Here is a 15612-nt window from a genome sequence, read left to right as displayed (position 1 = left end):
AATTTATAATTGAATTAATATTTTTGGCAATAAATCCGCACATCAAAATATGAACCATATCACCCAGAGCAAAATAGTGAACTGCAAAATAAAATACAATGCTTTTGATTTATTTTTCGATTGCTTATTGTTTTATTTACCTCAATTTTTCCAAACATAATTCTAAAATTATTTTTTTAAAAATTGAAATAGAAACAAATTGTGAGGAATTTGAACCATAACGTTATTTTTTTTTCGCTAACCAGTGCTTCTGCAATAAGCGTAACGTGAATAAGAAAATACATCCGTTTCCGATTATGACGGTGTAATTAAAAAAATTACATGTACTTGATACTCGTTGTCACCCCAGCGAAAAATTATCCGCTTAGTTAATTTCTTTGTTTTAAAATTGAATTTGTAAAATGATGTCAAATTCACATAATAAAGACTTAACTCGAGTATGTTTGGCATACAATCGGAGAGTTTTGAATTTATTAATGATTTAATTATTAAAATGTTATAAATATCGTATATTTAGTAGTAAAATTAATCGAACAATATATTAAAAATAAATTTACAAATATATCTCACTAACGCATGTACCCAATTTAATGAAAGTATCAATATATTGAAGAGTTATTCCTTTTTGTACCAACTACATAATGTCAATACTAAACGAAATGGATACTTTGATGGCCTGATTTTAATTATGGATAAGAATGATTGGAATGGATAAAATCTCTAGGTTTCAGAATTGCATATCATCAAAAATCATTTGCATATGAAAACCCACACAAGATTATGTTCTTATATGAGGGCCTAATTTGATTAACAAATGCATATAATTTTTTTATAAAAATATGTCACCTAAATTTTGCTATAATAAGCTAAAATAAATATTTTTGAAAAAAAAAAAGATTAATTCATTAATTTAAAAATTTTAATTATAAGAGAAATATTTAGCTCAAATTTTTGAACAAATAGCTTTATTGAAACTTCTGCCATAAAAAAATTAATTTAATTATTATTATATAATCATTTCAATGAAGTATTTTTAAGGCGACGAAACGCAGACAGAACAGTGTGTCAAATTGGCAATTTAAAACTTTTATTTTAAAATGTCAACCCATATTATTAACTAACTATACAGCAATTTGTACATATCCAAAATATTTTGTTTATTGTAATAAAATTTCTTATCAATTATATCCCACAAAAATTTTGATCATATTTTCAAAATGGTGAAAATTTAGTACAAATTACCAATGTACATATATATTAAAAATAAGTAAGGATTCTTTCTGAGTGGACTTCATTAATGTTTTTGAAAATTAAAACATTATTTATGAAAGTATTAAGTATGACGAATTTATTTCGGATCTGGTATCAGAAAAGTTTAGAGAAATTTGCATAGATTAGATTTCATCTGACCACAGAAATTAATACTATTCTCAGTTAACTTTTTTAATTGGGTAATGATTCTTTAAGACGCAATTCCTTTGAAAGAATTCTATCTTGGGAAAAGAATTTTAAATAAAAAAGTGTTTTTTTATATGAGGAACAACTTTCTAAAGCGTTCTTCTGCCTCTTTATACTTAGGTACTTGGGTTGACAATTAAATGATTCCGAAGACGTTAAATTAGAGTCAGAAAAAGATGTCCTTTATCTGATTTAACTATATTTGTCTGAACCACATTTTACTGCTGGTATATTTTAGGAGATGTTTTGATGAATCGATTATTAAAAGGACGCACCTTGAATAACCAAATTACCATCATTATATGAAGCACAGTCGAGGGTTCTTTCTGTAGATCACTGGTCTGAGATGTGTTCTTTTGAGTTTAAAGGAATCCAATTAGGGTTGAAGTGATTCGCTTATGCTTACGCAAACTGTATTCACCATCAAAATAAATACTTTGTGTACATGCATCAGTAGATCACTTTAATCTCAAAAGAACACAGCTCTGATTACTTACAATATAACTAGGTTGCAATGTAATCCATCTTAAATGTTTATTTGAATTCTTTTTTTTTTTTTTTTTTTTTTTTATTAGCTTGAGAGATAAAGCAAAACTTTAAACTTTTAAAACTTATAATTTTTGTCGCGCTTTTTTTCAAAAATAGAAAGGCTTCGGGCAAAATTGTGTGGTTTTTGTATCTGACCACTCAAACAATTTTTTATCAAAATATTTGCGCTTCTTTGCCACAGTTTTTTCGGAATTAATTGTATCTTTCATAAACTTCCCGATGTCTAGAATTAGAAAAATCTTCTGTTAAACTCACAACTGCGCACACAAAAATACATATTGTGAGAATAGTTGATTTCCTTACTTTTTTTTTTAAATATTTGTACGAAAATGAGTTTTTCCGTTTAGAGATATAGCCATATTTACATAATATATATATATATTTGTTTGAAAATATGATCGAGAATGAATTCTTAAATACGTATATATTATATTCAATGTTATTATTAATATTATAAATAAATATTTTTTGTTTTTATTTTTATCTATTTGTATTCTTTTCAATGTAATTTTATTAATTATCAATCTATATTTAAAAAAAAAATTGTATCTAGAGAAGATCTGTTAGTTGATTTGTGATAAATTGATTCATTGTATAATAAATTATGTTAAACTATTTTTGTGTTATAGTTATTATATTCACACTCATTTTTTACAAGCCCTATTATAACTTTTTCTTATGTTGAAAAATCTGAGATATTCGATATATCGATATACAGGGTTGGGCAGGGAGGTATGGATGATTTGAAATAACAGCTACACATTCATTTTTAAACGAAATTCAAAATTAATTTTTTTTAATGTGTACCTTAGATGTTGCCATTATAAAAATTTAAGAGGAAAAAATTAAAACATTGATTACGTACGAAAAATAACATCTTTTTGTCCATACACTTGATTATGAGTGACGAAGCCCATTTTCATTTGTCAGGAGTGGTAAACAAGCAGAACTTTAGATATTGGCGACACAGCGACAAATTGACTGTTTGGTGTGGCAATAGTCGAAACTTCATTATTGGCCCTTACTTTTTCCAAGAAAACGGTCGAACCGTCACTCTCAATACAGATCGTTACCTAACGATGCTGCGTAAGTTTTTTCTGCCACAATATGGTTTCAACAAGATGGGGCGACATGTCATACATCAAGAGCAGCTATGGAATTTTTGAGGCAGACCTTCCTTGGGCGCCACTTTTCGTTGTTGTTGTTGGAGATGTGGGGTGGCCTCCTTGGTCACCGGACCTGTTATCTTGTGACTATTTTTTATGGGGCTACCTAAAAGCACGCGTATACATAAACAAACCACGTACACTTGAAGCCCTGAGTGAAACAATAACACAAGAAATTCGAGCGATACCACGTGCAATGCTTCAGAGGAGTATGGACAACTTCTCACAACGCCTACAGGAGTGTATGGACAAAAACGGACAGCATTTAACAGATGTTATTTTTCTAATCAGACAGCATTTAACAGATGTTGTTTCTTGAATAACTCGTGGTTTCCGTGTATACTAAATTTACTTGTTTTCAATCCTTTCTCAATTTCTGCGATGTGAGATTCGGCAATTCATGGAGTTTTATACATTTGTAATTACTAATCTGAAAATCAAGACAAAGATTGGGAAAGAATATATACAAATTTCTATTTACAATTTATATTTTATTTTAGTGTCAATACACAATTGAGTAAAAAAATGGAATCGTTACTATTCACTCTGATTCGGGTTCTTTTAATTGTGCAAGTAACAATGCCCGTTGCTTTTCCAATTCCGTTTCAGACAACTCTCCTTCACCACGTGTAGGTAATACCGATGCAGATGGTGGCGAAGATGCACGATGATGATGATGGCTCCTTGACGGGGACTCGGGTGATTCGGAACTGTAATCGCCATTACTGTTTCGACGACGACTAGCCAACGATTGCTAGAAGATATGATCATCCAATTCACAATTCACAGTCTTCAATTTTTTTTTCTTAATTATTTTTGAAATTTTTATTTTTTTTAAACGATATCAAAATGAATATTTTGCGATGATTAATGAATGTAAGTAGCAAAAAAAATTTTTGCTGCTGATTTAAATTTTTTAGTTTTTCAAATGGGTACAGTAAGGCTTTAAAATTTTCAAGTTAACTTATAAATTCATAATTAAAAGAATCTCATACTGTAGTGTAAATAGATTTGGTTCAATAGACTATAATACAGGACTATTTGAAGTGAGATTTAGTAGTAACAAAGGAAATGCCGAAATCCAACAAGACCTTTGTCTAATAACTGAAATCCCCCTCATTTGGAAAGTAAAACCCTTCAATAGCATAACTTTCATGGATATTTCAAAAGCATACCCTGTGTGGACACTAGCGGGAATCCCCCCTCGTAATTCGCATAAGTTGAACTGTTCCCTACTTCCAAGAGTAACTTAGAGTCTGCAAGTCGCACAAACATGAAACATTCTTCAGCAGCTTGATTCCTGCTAATTTATACGTTAATTAGTATTATTTGGATTCTAATAATGCTTTTGGGTATTTTATTTTAATGAAACATATTTAAATTTAAATCTATTAAAGCATATCGGAAAAATACATAAACTTCTGAACTTGGTTATTTGCAATATTTGAAACTACTACGACTATAAAAATTACCAAGAAGCAACAAAAATATTAAAATGAAATATTAATTTTTTTTTAAATAACAAAGTTAAAAACGTACTTGAAATTTTTAAACCCTATACCACCCTTTTTATGCATAATACTAAAAAAAATGAAATTATATCTGAAATTCTACGAAATAGTACAGTAAAAATAATTTTACTCGGAATAGTTAGCCCTAAACACAGATCCCACAGAAAAGGATTGTAAATTGAAATATTTCAAAAATATTAACCAATATTTAAAATGTTAAATGATACATGTTATTAAATGTTATAATGATAGTGGCCAAAGTTAGAACGATATCTAATATTATCTTAGAGTAAATATGGAATTTTTCGAAAAATTTTGTATGTTTTTTAGATTTAAAGAATTTAAAAAATTGTATTTATTTATAATTTTTTTTATGGTATACAGGACTCTAAAAGCAGTGCTTCACGTTAAATTTAAAACGGTTTTGATTAATTTTTAACTTTTTCTTTTTAAAAAGTAAAAATTCCTCTTTGAAGTTGACTTTAGACTAATTTTCCGAATAGTTTGTTAATTGATTATTTTTACTATACCAAAATGACATTTTGGATCATATCAAAAAAACATTTTACTCTCTTTTTACTATTAAAAATTTTTAATGTATATTTTGTATACTGAATATAGGAACAACAAAAATTAACTATGAAAAAATGTATTTTGGCCTTATCAAAATGAAAAAAATACTGTCATAGTTTTCAAAATCACAAAAATTATTTAATACCTACTCTTGAAAAACAAGTTTATAAATAATTTACTTTATTATTTAACTTTTTATACAAAACTCAATTCATTTTTTTAGATAACGATTTCACTGGCTGTAGTTAGCTGTTTGTATAGCTCGATTTATTTGATGTATAATATAATGCACAAAAGGGTTAGATCACTTAACTCTTCAATATATACAAAATTTTCCAATAAATTCGGAAAAAATAGGCTGTGACAGACGAATCAATAGACAGACATAAAAGTGATTCCAAAAAAAACGCGCTTTTCTATTGATGTAACCAATTAGCGGCTGTAAAAAATAATGTATACAAGCCAAATTGTGGTCTACGAAACAATTTGCTTTGCCACTCAAACCAAAAGTATATAAATTTGTTTAAAAAGTAAATTATTTCTAAGAAAAACTTGTACTTCAAAAATTCCGTAATATAAATTTTTTTTTTTAAATATCTAGAAAAATTAAAATTCGAAGACTTAGTTCATTAAAAAATTTACTCTACGGTTTTAAAACAAATTATAATATTATTCCTTGAGTACATCTATTTAAACTAGGAAAAAACTGTGTTTTTAGTATAACCAGGTAACTGATATTTATTTAATTGTAGCTAAAATCGGTCATTTATATGCCAAGTAGTGACACCAAAAATTTTCTATAATATAAAAATTTTACATCTACTTATAATTTAAAAGTCTAAAATTCTGCTACCAGCAATTTAAAAGTCTAAAAAGACAGTGAGACTTTTCATGCATACTGTCTAACAATTTCTAAATAAATTCTGAATAGATTATGTTATTTAAAGTTAATTTTTACACAATTTCAAATCTACTAAGACACGCTGTAATTAAAAATTATTATATTTTACGAATCTAATTTAAATTACTTAATCGACAATATCACAGATAAAAATTTTAAAGCTATCGTTTTAGAAATTTCATTGTCAAATAAATTAAAAGATAATTTCTAATTCATATTTTTTATTTAAATTTTAAAACCCTGCTAAATTTTTTCGATTCATATACAAATGTTTTATTAAAGTCTTATTAAAATGTGTAGGATTATAGATTTCCTACTTTAGTCATTTTTTCTTAGGACCACAAACAATAACAATTCAAATATAAAAGCCTAATAATACTTTTCTGTTTTTAATATCGTCTAACAATCGCCGCAGTCTAACAATAAAAACATGTGTTTGTTTTAGTATAAAAAATTCGATGCACTATTGTGTAACTTAGCCGCAGAGTAAATTTTAAGAATAAAATCTTCTAATACAAGAAATTAGTTCTCTTTTGAAAATAATCCTCGAAATTTTGATTTTAGTTGAAATTTGGATTATAATTAAACAATCTAATGTTTAATATAAATAATTTAATATTTTTTTAATAATTTATTGTACTATTTATATTCGTAAGTAACGAACGCCTGCCCAATCGCTCAAAATATTTTTTAAAAAAATGTGCATAATAATTTAATATCAGTACTGTCAATTTAAATTTGAAAAAAACAAAAAATGAAAATAAAATAAATGATAAAAATTTATTTAAAGATGAAATAAATATTTGGTGTGTATGTTCATCTATCATTAATACTGACCGATCTACTTCGTTTCCTGCTTTTATGTTTTTGTTTTCGCGAACTTTTACTGTGCTTAGTAGTACTACGATCATCTTCGACCATCGGTGAGACTATCTCTTTATCGGAGCTGGTATTATGACTTGAACTGTGTTCACTTTCTGAACGCATCGAACGTTTCTTACTCTTTTTCGACTTTTTGGATTTTTTTGAACGTGAATGTAAATGACTGCAAGATTCTTCAGCTTCATGTTGGAAGTCCTAAATTGAAAATAAATAAGTTAATCATTTATTATTTGGATATCAACACATACTTTGGCACTTTTAAAGATATCCAAGTGGATAAGCAAGTCATTGATAAAAATTTGTAAATTAATTCTACGTTAGTTAATGATTAATAAAACAAATTTAAAAACAGAATTTCCCGAACTTTTAATAAAATAATTAGTTTTGAAAATTGGAATTATTACAAGTAAATAGGGATCAATCCAATTAGCTTTAAAACAATAAAAAAGTGGGTTTCCCAACGAATTACGGTGATATTTTATATTTATTATGAAAAACATCAGATCGCACGATACTTCCGACTTCTAAATTTTACACTACATTTCAATTTTAATAGATTACTTACTTTATAAATTTGAATTCGATCACTTTCATTTGAAACAGCCAAAAATTCTGATTCTCTTTCAATTTTTGAACGAATATCATCATAATCTAAATTATGATCAATATTTAAATCTTTAAGCATATTTTTAAATGCTGTTTCTAATTTCTTATATTTTCTATTTTCTTCTTTAAGACGTTCTTTTTCTTTTGCTTCAGCCTGAAAATAGAATTTTATTTAAATAAAATTAGTTTTTATAATAATGGAATAGTTTTTTTTACCTTTTCTAAAAGTGAATTATATGTTAATTTAACATTGCCTGCATCTAAGGTTGCTGATTTTTTATCCTCGCAAACAACTGTAGCAAAATCTTCGAATGTTGTATTTACTTTCACTTCAAAGCCTTTCTCTTTTAAAATGTCTTTAATAATTTTTTTCTCATCATGAAAACGTGCTTTCAAGTCTTCCACATAAAACTATTTAAAAAAACAATTAATGTCACTAACAACATATTTTGAAATCCAAATTGAATTTTAGAATTTATACACAGAAAATTTAAATTTTGATTATCGAATATAACTTTTATATTTCCAATTTTTTAAAATTTTTGAAAACAAATCCTAAAATTAAAGTACAATTTATTATTAAATTTATCTTACTTTAAATAAATCAAGTGGTGTTGATCCCGTTTGTCCTAACATTGCACTAAATCGTAAATCCGCTGATATTGTTGGATATAATTCTACCCACAAGGACATTGACGTTAATTTACCCTCTTCGTGTAATAAATCTAAAAGAGCCTGTTAAATAAAAATAGATCGATTAATATCGAATAAAATTAATTGTCTAAAAAACGCTTTGTATTTTGAAATATCGTACCAAAAAATTATCTCGATTCTTTCGAGCTTGTCGTTTGTGTCTTTTTTTCTCTCTCTCACGTTCATCGGCGTCATCTTTTTCAAGTACACGAATATGTTCTTGGAATACAACTAATGCATCTTCTTTATCCATAGCTAAAATAAGAATAATAATTAAAATCTAGTTCTGTGTTCATCTTATAAAAAAAAGAATTCTGGAATTTGGCACTTCCTTCCTGTAGAAGTGCGGATAATGTTTAAAACAGTGAAAAAAAAGATATTTCGGCAAGAAGGGAAAGGGTTGTTGGGAATTTGACATCGAGGAGAGACCATCTTTACACTTTAGGAGGTGTATATGGTATACGTAACCATCTAAATATAAAGATCACAGAAAAGTGGATTTTTTCTTGGGAATCCCTTCATACTAATAAAATTTATATCCGCTTTTACGATATTGTTCCGTCTCGTCAGTAACTCTACATACTGAATTTCAGCTCATTTTAACTAAAAAATGTCTCTGTAAGTCACTGGATGTAACGCGAAACAAATATAAAGATATTATATTTATGTCTGGTATCCCCAAAATCGTGTTTCAGGGTTTAAGAAACGAATTACAAATGAACGCACGTCTTTTCCTTTGACCTTAGATACAATACATAGGTTTATATTTTAAGGGAATTATGACTTATAACTAGACAACAGATTAAAAAATTTAATTCGTTGTATTTGGAAGTAAACGTATGATAGACCCTTATTCGGATCAAAACTCGGTCAAAAATTGACTGATAGACCCTTTTTGGGACTAAAAACCAGTGTAAGAGTTCCAATGAACTAACCTAATAAATCCACATCATGTTTAAACGTTTCATTTTCTAATAACAACGCTTGCGCTTCCGTCCATGTTGTTTGAAACGTGACATCAGTCATATTATCCAAAACTTCAGCTAATTTTTTCATATTTCTACGTTTTAATGCTTTCGCCTCTTCTTTCTCACGTTTCGCTAATGAAAATAGTACATCATCATAGATATCACGTCGATCTGAATCTGGTACACAACGCCATATTTCTAAATTTGCAAACATTTCATCTAAACGATAATACTTCGTATGTGATGTAACTTGATCATGATTTAATAAAAACTTTTCTAACGCTTCTTTAGCTTGTTTTGCTTTTAAACGTTGTTCTTCACGTTCTTCTTTTTGTTTCTGTGTTTTATATGCGTTAAAAATTTGTTTCTTTTCATTTAAACGTTTTAATGTTACGTATCGTGGATCTGAACCGATTAATCGTACACATTGATCCCATGTAGCACTGGATGGGACATTTTTCTCTTTTAATAATTCTTTGAATGCTTCCATTGCTTCTTTTTTATCTTTGAACTCAATTTTTGGTTCGGGTGTAGCAGATTTATTATTTTCTTCTGGTTGAATTATGTTTTGTGTACTTTGAGGTTCATCTTCCTGTTTTACAGGGGGTGCGGGAATGGCAATAGCTGCAAGAGTGGCTGCCATTGCTGATTCAAGAGCTGATGATTTACTATTATTCGTTAATGTATTCGGTACTGCTGGTGTAGTTGAATTTAATGCTATATTTTCTTTTGGAGCCGATCTAAGAAATTATAAAAAAAATATTAAATTTATTTGAATAAAATAAAATACATAATACATATCAAATTGGAATAAATGATTGAAATTTTCGTAAAAATATTTTGGTTTGGTGCTATTAAAAAATTCTATTTTTTATTTTAACGAAATAATATTTATTTTCATATTTAAAGGTAGTTTTAAAATAATATTTAATACAAATGCAAATTCCAATCCAATAAATTTGCAAATATCATTTCAATATTATTTAAAAGATGGGTATAACATAACTACAGCACTCAAGCTAAATAAAATTGTTATTATTATCATCCATTATTCTTAAAATAAAATCATTTTTCACAGGTTTTTGGATAATATCAGGAATTCATTAAAATAGAAGTAAATTTTTTTTATAAATTTAAACCTTTATATAAAATAACTATGAACAACATCCATTTCATTCTAAATATTCTAATAATTTAGAATAATTGGAATAAAATGAACAATTTGAATGAAATGGATGTTGTTCATAGTTATTTTATTTTACATATAATGGCTGAAACTTGGAGGGTGTGTTCTTTGTACGACGAAGGCATTCGATAAGAAAGGATTTTCCTAAATTTTAACCCTAAGGGAGTGAAATAGAGGATGAGAGTTTGTATACAAATTCGCCATTTTTGAGTCCACTAATTAACCGATTTTAAAAGTTCTTTCATCTAAAGAATGCCTCATTGTCAGCAAGTAACATGGCCTGTACCTACTTCATTTTTTTTTAATTATGGTTCCGCACCAAAAAATTAAAACCCATAAATGGCGAACAAAAGGGGAATTACGTGAGGGTAAAAGAAAAGAAGGCTATAAAGCGGTATTTTAAAGGATCAAAACAGATTTGAAACTAGTACATTATTAAAAATACTGTAAATTTTTTTAAAAAATAAACATCTAAAATCCTGCAAAAAACAATTAGTTAAATATAAAATATTTTTGAAAAAAATTTAATCCTTCGAGTCAAAGCAAGTAAAATCAGTTATCAAAATTTTTGTTATATAAGAGAACAGTTAGATAGTTTGGGAACATATTTTCGAAAGTAATATTGATGATGTCAAAACTATAGCCACAAAAACATTTATGAGTTATGAAAATTTCAACATTTATTTCATTTTATTATTATATATAATTGCACTAACTTAAGGTTAGACAAATCTCAAATAAGACCTTCATAATTCTAACCTCAAGTTGTCTGCAAATTTCCATCAAAAATGGGGTTAAATTTTTAATAAACGAAGTATAAACAATTTACCTCTCCGTTTTCTCAGTAGTCTTCGGTCCAACCGTCAGACCTCTAATTTTTGATGATAGCAATAAAAGTAAAAAATACACGAAGATATTAAAAATTTTCGAAATGGGTATAAAAATGGTGGATTTTATGAAGATAACTCAGTCTTTTCTCAGTCTTTTAAAGTAGCAACAAAATTTATTTGTTTAAAAAGAATTCGTTTCTATTTCAACGAAATAATTTTTAATAGAAAAGCTATTTAACATTCATTGATAATAATGAAAAATTTGAGTAGAGTAGTTTAAGTATTTATTACTTAAAAAAAACTTACAATTTTTCTTCAGCAGCAATACGTTTCTTAATTTCTTCTAATTCCGGTGGAATGACCCAACGAGATTCTTTCGTAGTCATATTATGATAATAGATTTTACCATTATCGCTGGTATATTCCTTCCAAGGACATTGTGATAGAAGTAACTACAAAAAATATTATCAAAACAATTGAATTTAAAAAAAAGATTGTGTAATTAATACCTCTGCTGGAGTTTTTAATGCATCTGGCTTTTCCCATGAGCTTTCTTTTGTTTGTGAATTATAATAATAGGTTCTACCATCGGGTGCTTTATGCTCCGTCCATAACGTAGGTGGTGCAACATTGTTATCAATAGGTAAGGGAGTTGTAGTCATAGTTTCTGGAATTGTCGTTGCAGTTGCAGGGAATGATCCAACACCTTAATCAAACATAATTATAATCTAGTAAAAAAATCATTAAAAAAAGGCATGTGGCATATTTTTAATATTTAAGTAAATATTTTGAAGAAATAAGATTTCTTACAAGATCAATTCACATAAATTTGCTCTATGTAAATAATAATCAAGTTTTCATTTAAAATAAAAAATTATCAGATGATAAATAATAGTATATGATCTTTTTTATACAACATTGCTTCTTATATATATTACAAATTTTCTAATACAACAATTGTATAACAAGTTACTATCTTTCTTCCCGGCTCATCCTGTATATCTTATCCATATGTTAAATTAAAACTTCCAGTAGGCTTAAATTTATACTTTAATGGAAGTAACTGCAATTTTAAAAGTTTTGTTGACGAAAATATGACGATCTGAACCTATTTTGTCTACATTTCATCCACTTTTTCACAAAAAGGGATTCATTTATATAGAAATTATACCGGAAAGGGCCATAGAAATTATACCGGTAAGTTTTTTGATTAAATTTTTATTAGTGGTTTCATCAAATGTTAAAACTTTACCTGGTGGTGGTACATTAAAAGGCGGTAGTATGGGGGGCACAGGAAATGCACCCATTGCCGGCGGCAATAACGGTGGTGGAATTATTGGTGGTGTACCCATTGGCGGTGGTCCCACAAAATTAACTGGATTGATTGCTGGTGGCGGTTCTTGCTGTAAGACGTATAATTAAATAATAATTCATATTAATTTAAAATAATTTCGAAAATAATATTTAAAGCATCTACAAACATAAATTTTGTAACCTATAAAATATTGTAAATCATAACAAACCATTTTAAAAAATTCACTAAAAAACTTGTTTACAGCATTTAATTAAACTAAATAAGAGTCACGCATAATCTTTTATATAATATCTATATATTACAAATATTATTTATATTTATTTAGCAAGTTAAAATAATATAAAATTCAAAAATTAACCTATTCACTTCACATTCATTCAACTCTTCAAATTTGTGCATAGACGATTGCATAGAAATATGTCTATTTGCTGTTGACTCTTTAGGTGTGCGTCCATGACGTTTATTATGTTAGTTTGATCTTATTCTGATAGGTACCGCTACTCAAAGACTATAGGACCTATGCTCTTTGCCGCTACTATTATAATACATTCAGTCCCTTCCCTTCCATTTTGAAAATTCCCTTTGATTTTGAAAATCTATGGATTATTTAGTGATATTAAGAGTGACATAAAAATTCATAGCTCATTTGACGATTAGATAAGCATTTTTCATCGTATCTCCAGAATCATTTTGGGATAAAAGTTGTCTTGAAGGACTTTAGGACATATTTCAAAATATTCACACAATCGTTAATAAACGAATCCGATTTTTGAATTTCATAGATTTTGTTAAAAGGGAATAGAAAAAAATTGGGAAAATATTGACTAAAATCGTACGCGACAAAATTCCTCGTTGTTTCAAACAGGAATAATTTTATCTTAAAAAAAATCGCTTAATTTTTGTTTGCTTAATTACTTATAACATGCATATATGTAATATGCAAGGTATGCTAAGTTTAGTCCCAAGTTTGTAACGCTCAGAAATATTGATGCTACAAAAAAAATATTGGTATAGGTGTTCATAAAATCACCTAATTAGTCCATTTCCGGTTGTCTGTCTATCTCAAAATAATTTTAACTGTTTTAGCTTTTTTCTTTTAGTAATTATATATTTTACATAAGAAATTATAAAACATGTTATGTCACTGAAACTAAATCCCAACGTCAAAATGTCGGCATATTTGTGTCTTGGTGGGGTTACCTTTTTGTCTGTGGTACTTTTTACGCATTCCCACAAAATGTATAATTAATACGTCATTGAATACTTACTTTTTTTTTAAATGTGGGCTATCATTGGTTCCACTAGTCACTACCTTATGAATAAATACCAACATTTAATTTGTTAGGTATTGAGGGAGTCCCAAAAATCCATCAAAAAAATAAAAACCTACAACTTTAGGTTGGGAAATTGATGTTTCAGAATTGAAATAATTAAATGTCTCATTTGCTTGGAGTAATGAGAATACTATAACTAAGCTGTTTATATTTTCCTTTAGGCATATTAAAAGCTAGCAAACGGTAGTGATGATGACCTGAAAACAAAAAAACTTGAAAGAAAAGATATGTATGCAAATGCTTTTACTATCTGTTAACTATTTAATTATTTAGGTGTAAGAAAATAGGAAAATATCTTCTTTTGTTTTGTATCTATACCTTTAAGCGTTTTTATTTGCATTTCCTGTATTAAAAAAATTGTATAAAAGTACGTAATTTAAAATAATTTATGGTCAATGGTGTGAAACATTCACACGACCTTCGTATGATAAATATAAATCGAATACGTTCAAATATGTTTTATGACTGACAATATAATGGGAAAAACTAGTTAGGTCTATGGCCAGGCTTAGTATTTGATTTAGAATGGTTAAAAATTGGAGAGGCTGGTGAGTGACGAAATTTCGAACAATTTTTTCATCTACGAATATTTTCATAGCCAGAACTTCTCGTTCAGTGGGTCTTTAAAATTTTTAATTCCGAAGCAATTATAAATTAAATTTTTCAAATAAGAAAATAATTCATTTTATTATGGTTCTCAATGAATATTCATCAATTTTAACCTTGCTGTGTAAATAAAATATTTTCAGGAAAGAGAAATCTCTGTCTTGGAAAATTTTCGTTATTATTCAAAATGGCGAAGGTTTGACCCATATGTATGTATGTTCATTTGTTCGAACCTAGCTTCTAAACTGCTTATCATCATTTGACAAATGAGGAATCGTTAGAAGCGTCTTGATCGCCCGCTGGTTATAAGCTATGCTATACGTAACATTAAATTGAATATGGCGCCTTCAAGAGGACATAAAGTTGGGATCGAAAAACAAATTTCGATTTAATAATAGCGTGTTTGATATCAAATTAAAGAGCGTAATTAACACTTTTCAAAAATATATTTATTGTTATACTTAATCACGAAATTATAACCGAAAAATAGTTTGAAGTGTATGTATTTTCGCCTGTTCCCACCTAGCTTCTAAACATACTTATCATAATTAGGCAAATGAGGTATCGTTTGAACACGGCGCTTTCTAAAAACATAAAGCTATATGATCATTTTTCAAATATCAGCATATATATGTTGTACTATATTTTCTCACGAAATTATAACCCCAAAATGGTTTAAATAAAATAAAGTTCGAAAAACTAAAACCCCGACAAGTACAGAAACACGCTCATAAAAGTATGATTACAAGAAAATATTTTCATCTGAAATTGTCATTACAGTCGGGGAACCTCTAAGATTAAACAGTTTTTCACAGAATCGAAAAGAGGTCTTCCGACTGTAATGACGATTTTACTTAACATAACAATTTCAAATGAAAATATTTTCTTGTTTTCATACTTTTAAGAGCGCGATTCTGTATTTGTCGGGGTTTTAGTTTTCGAAAATTTAGTTTATAATTTCTTCTATTTGCTCTAAAATCCCAGAAAAATTAAACAAAAGATTGGTATAAAATTTGCTAAAGAAACTGAAACGG

At 27.9% G+C, this 15612-nt stretch overlaps 1 protein-coding gene across 2 annotated transcripts; it reads right to left on the bottom strand.

The window, feature by feature from the left end:
* Positions 1 to 3659: 3659 nt before the first annotated feature.
* On the bottom strand, positions 3660 to 13090 carry LOC123291545 (pre-mRNA-processing factor 40 homolog A). Of its 2 annotated transcripts, none has more exons than XM_044871862.1 (11): positions 12997 to 13090; positions 12576 to 12726; positions 11833 to 12029; positions 11630 to 11775; positions 9275 to 10047; positions 8461 to 8594; positions 8241 to 8381; positions 7863 to 8057; positions 7606 to 7800; positions 6996 to 7235; positions 3660 to 3927 (listed from the first exon to the last, which is right to left on the bottom strand). In XM_044871862.1, exons 2-11 carry the CDS (start codon positions 12673 to 12675, stop codon positions 3715 to 3717), a joined length of 2334 nt encoding a protein of 777 aa, XP_044727797.1. In that variant the 5' UTR covers positions 12676 to 12726; positions 12997 to 13090; the 3' UTR covers positions 3660 to 3714. The 2 variants fall into 2 exon arrangements, with proteins under 2 accessions (XP_044727797.1, XP_044727796.1); XM_044871861.1 differs by lacking the exon at positions 12997 to 13090 and adding an exon at positions 12847 to 12905.
* Between the last annotated feature and the right edge of the window lie 2522 nt (positions 13091 to 15612).

This window comes from Chrysoperla carnea, chromosome 2 (genome assembly GCF_905475395.1).
Source record: "Chrysoperla carnea chromosome 2, inChrCarn1.1, whole genome shotgun sequence".
NCBI lineage: Eukaryota > Metazoa > Arthropoda > Insecta > Neuroptera > Chrysopidae > Chrysoperla > Chrysoperla carnea.
Note: the sequence above shows the minus strand (reverse complement) of the source record. Positions and strands in the feature narration are given on the sequence as shown.

Bases quoted from the DNA above. Each gene is read 5' to 3' on its own strand.
- LOC123291545 (XM_044871861.1), bottom strand. The intron at 12,030-12,575 runs GTAAAGTTTTAA...TGTTTGATTAAG, and splicing joins TTTTAATGTACCACCACCAG to GTGTTGGATCATTCCCTGCA. The intron at 8,058-8,240 runs GTAAGATAAATT...TTTTTTAAATAG, and splicing joins CACCACTTGATTTATTTAAA to TTTTATGTGGAAGACTTGAA.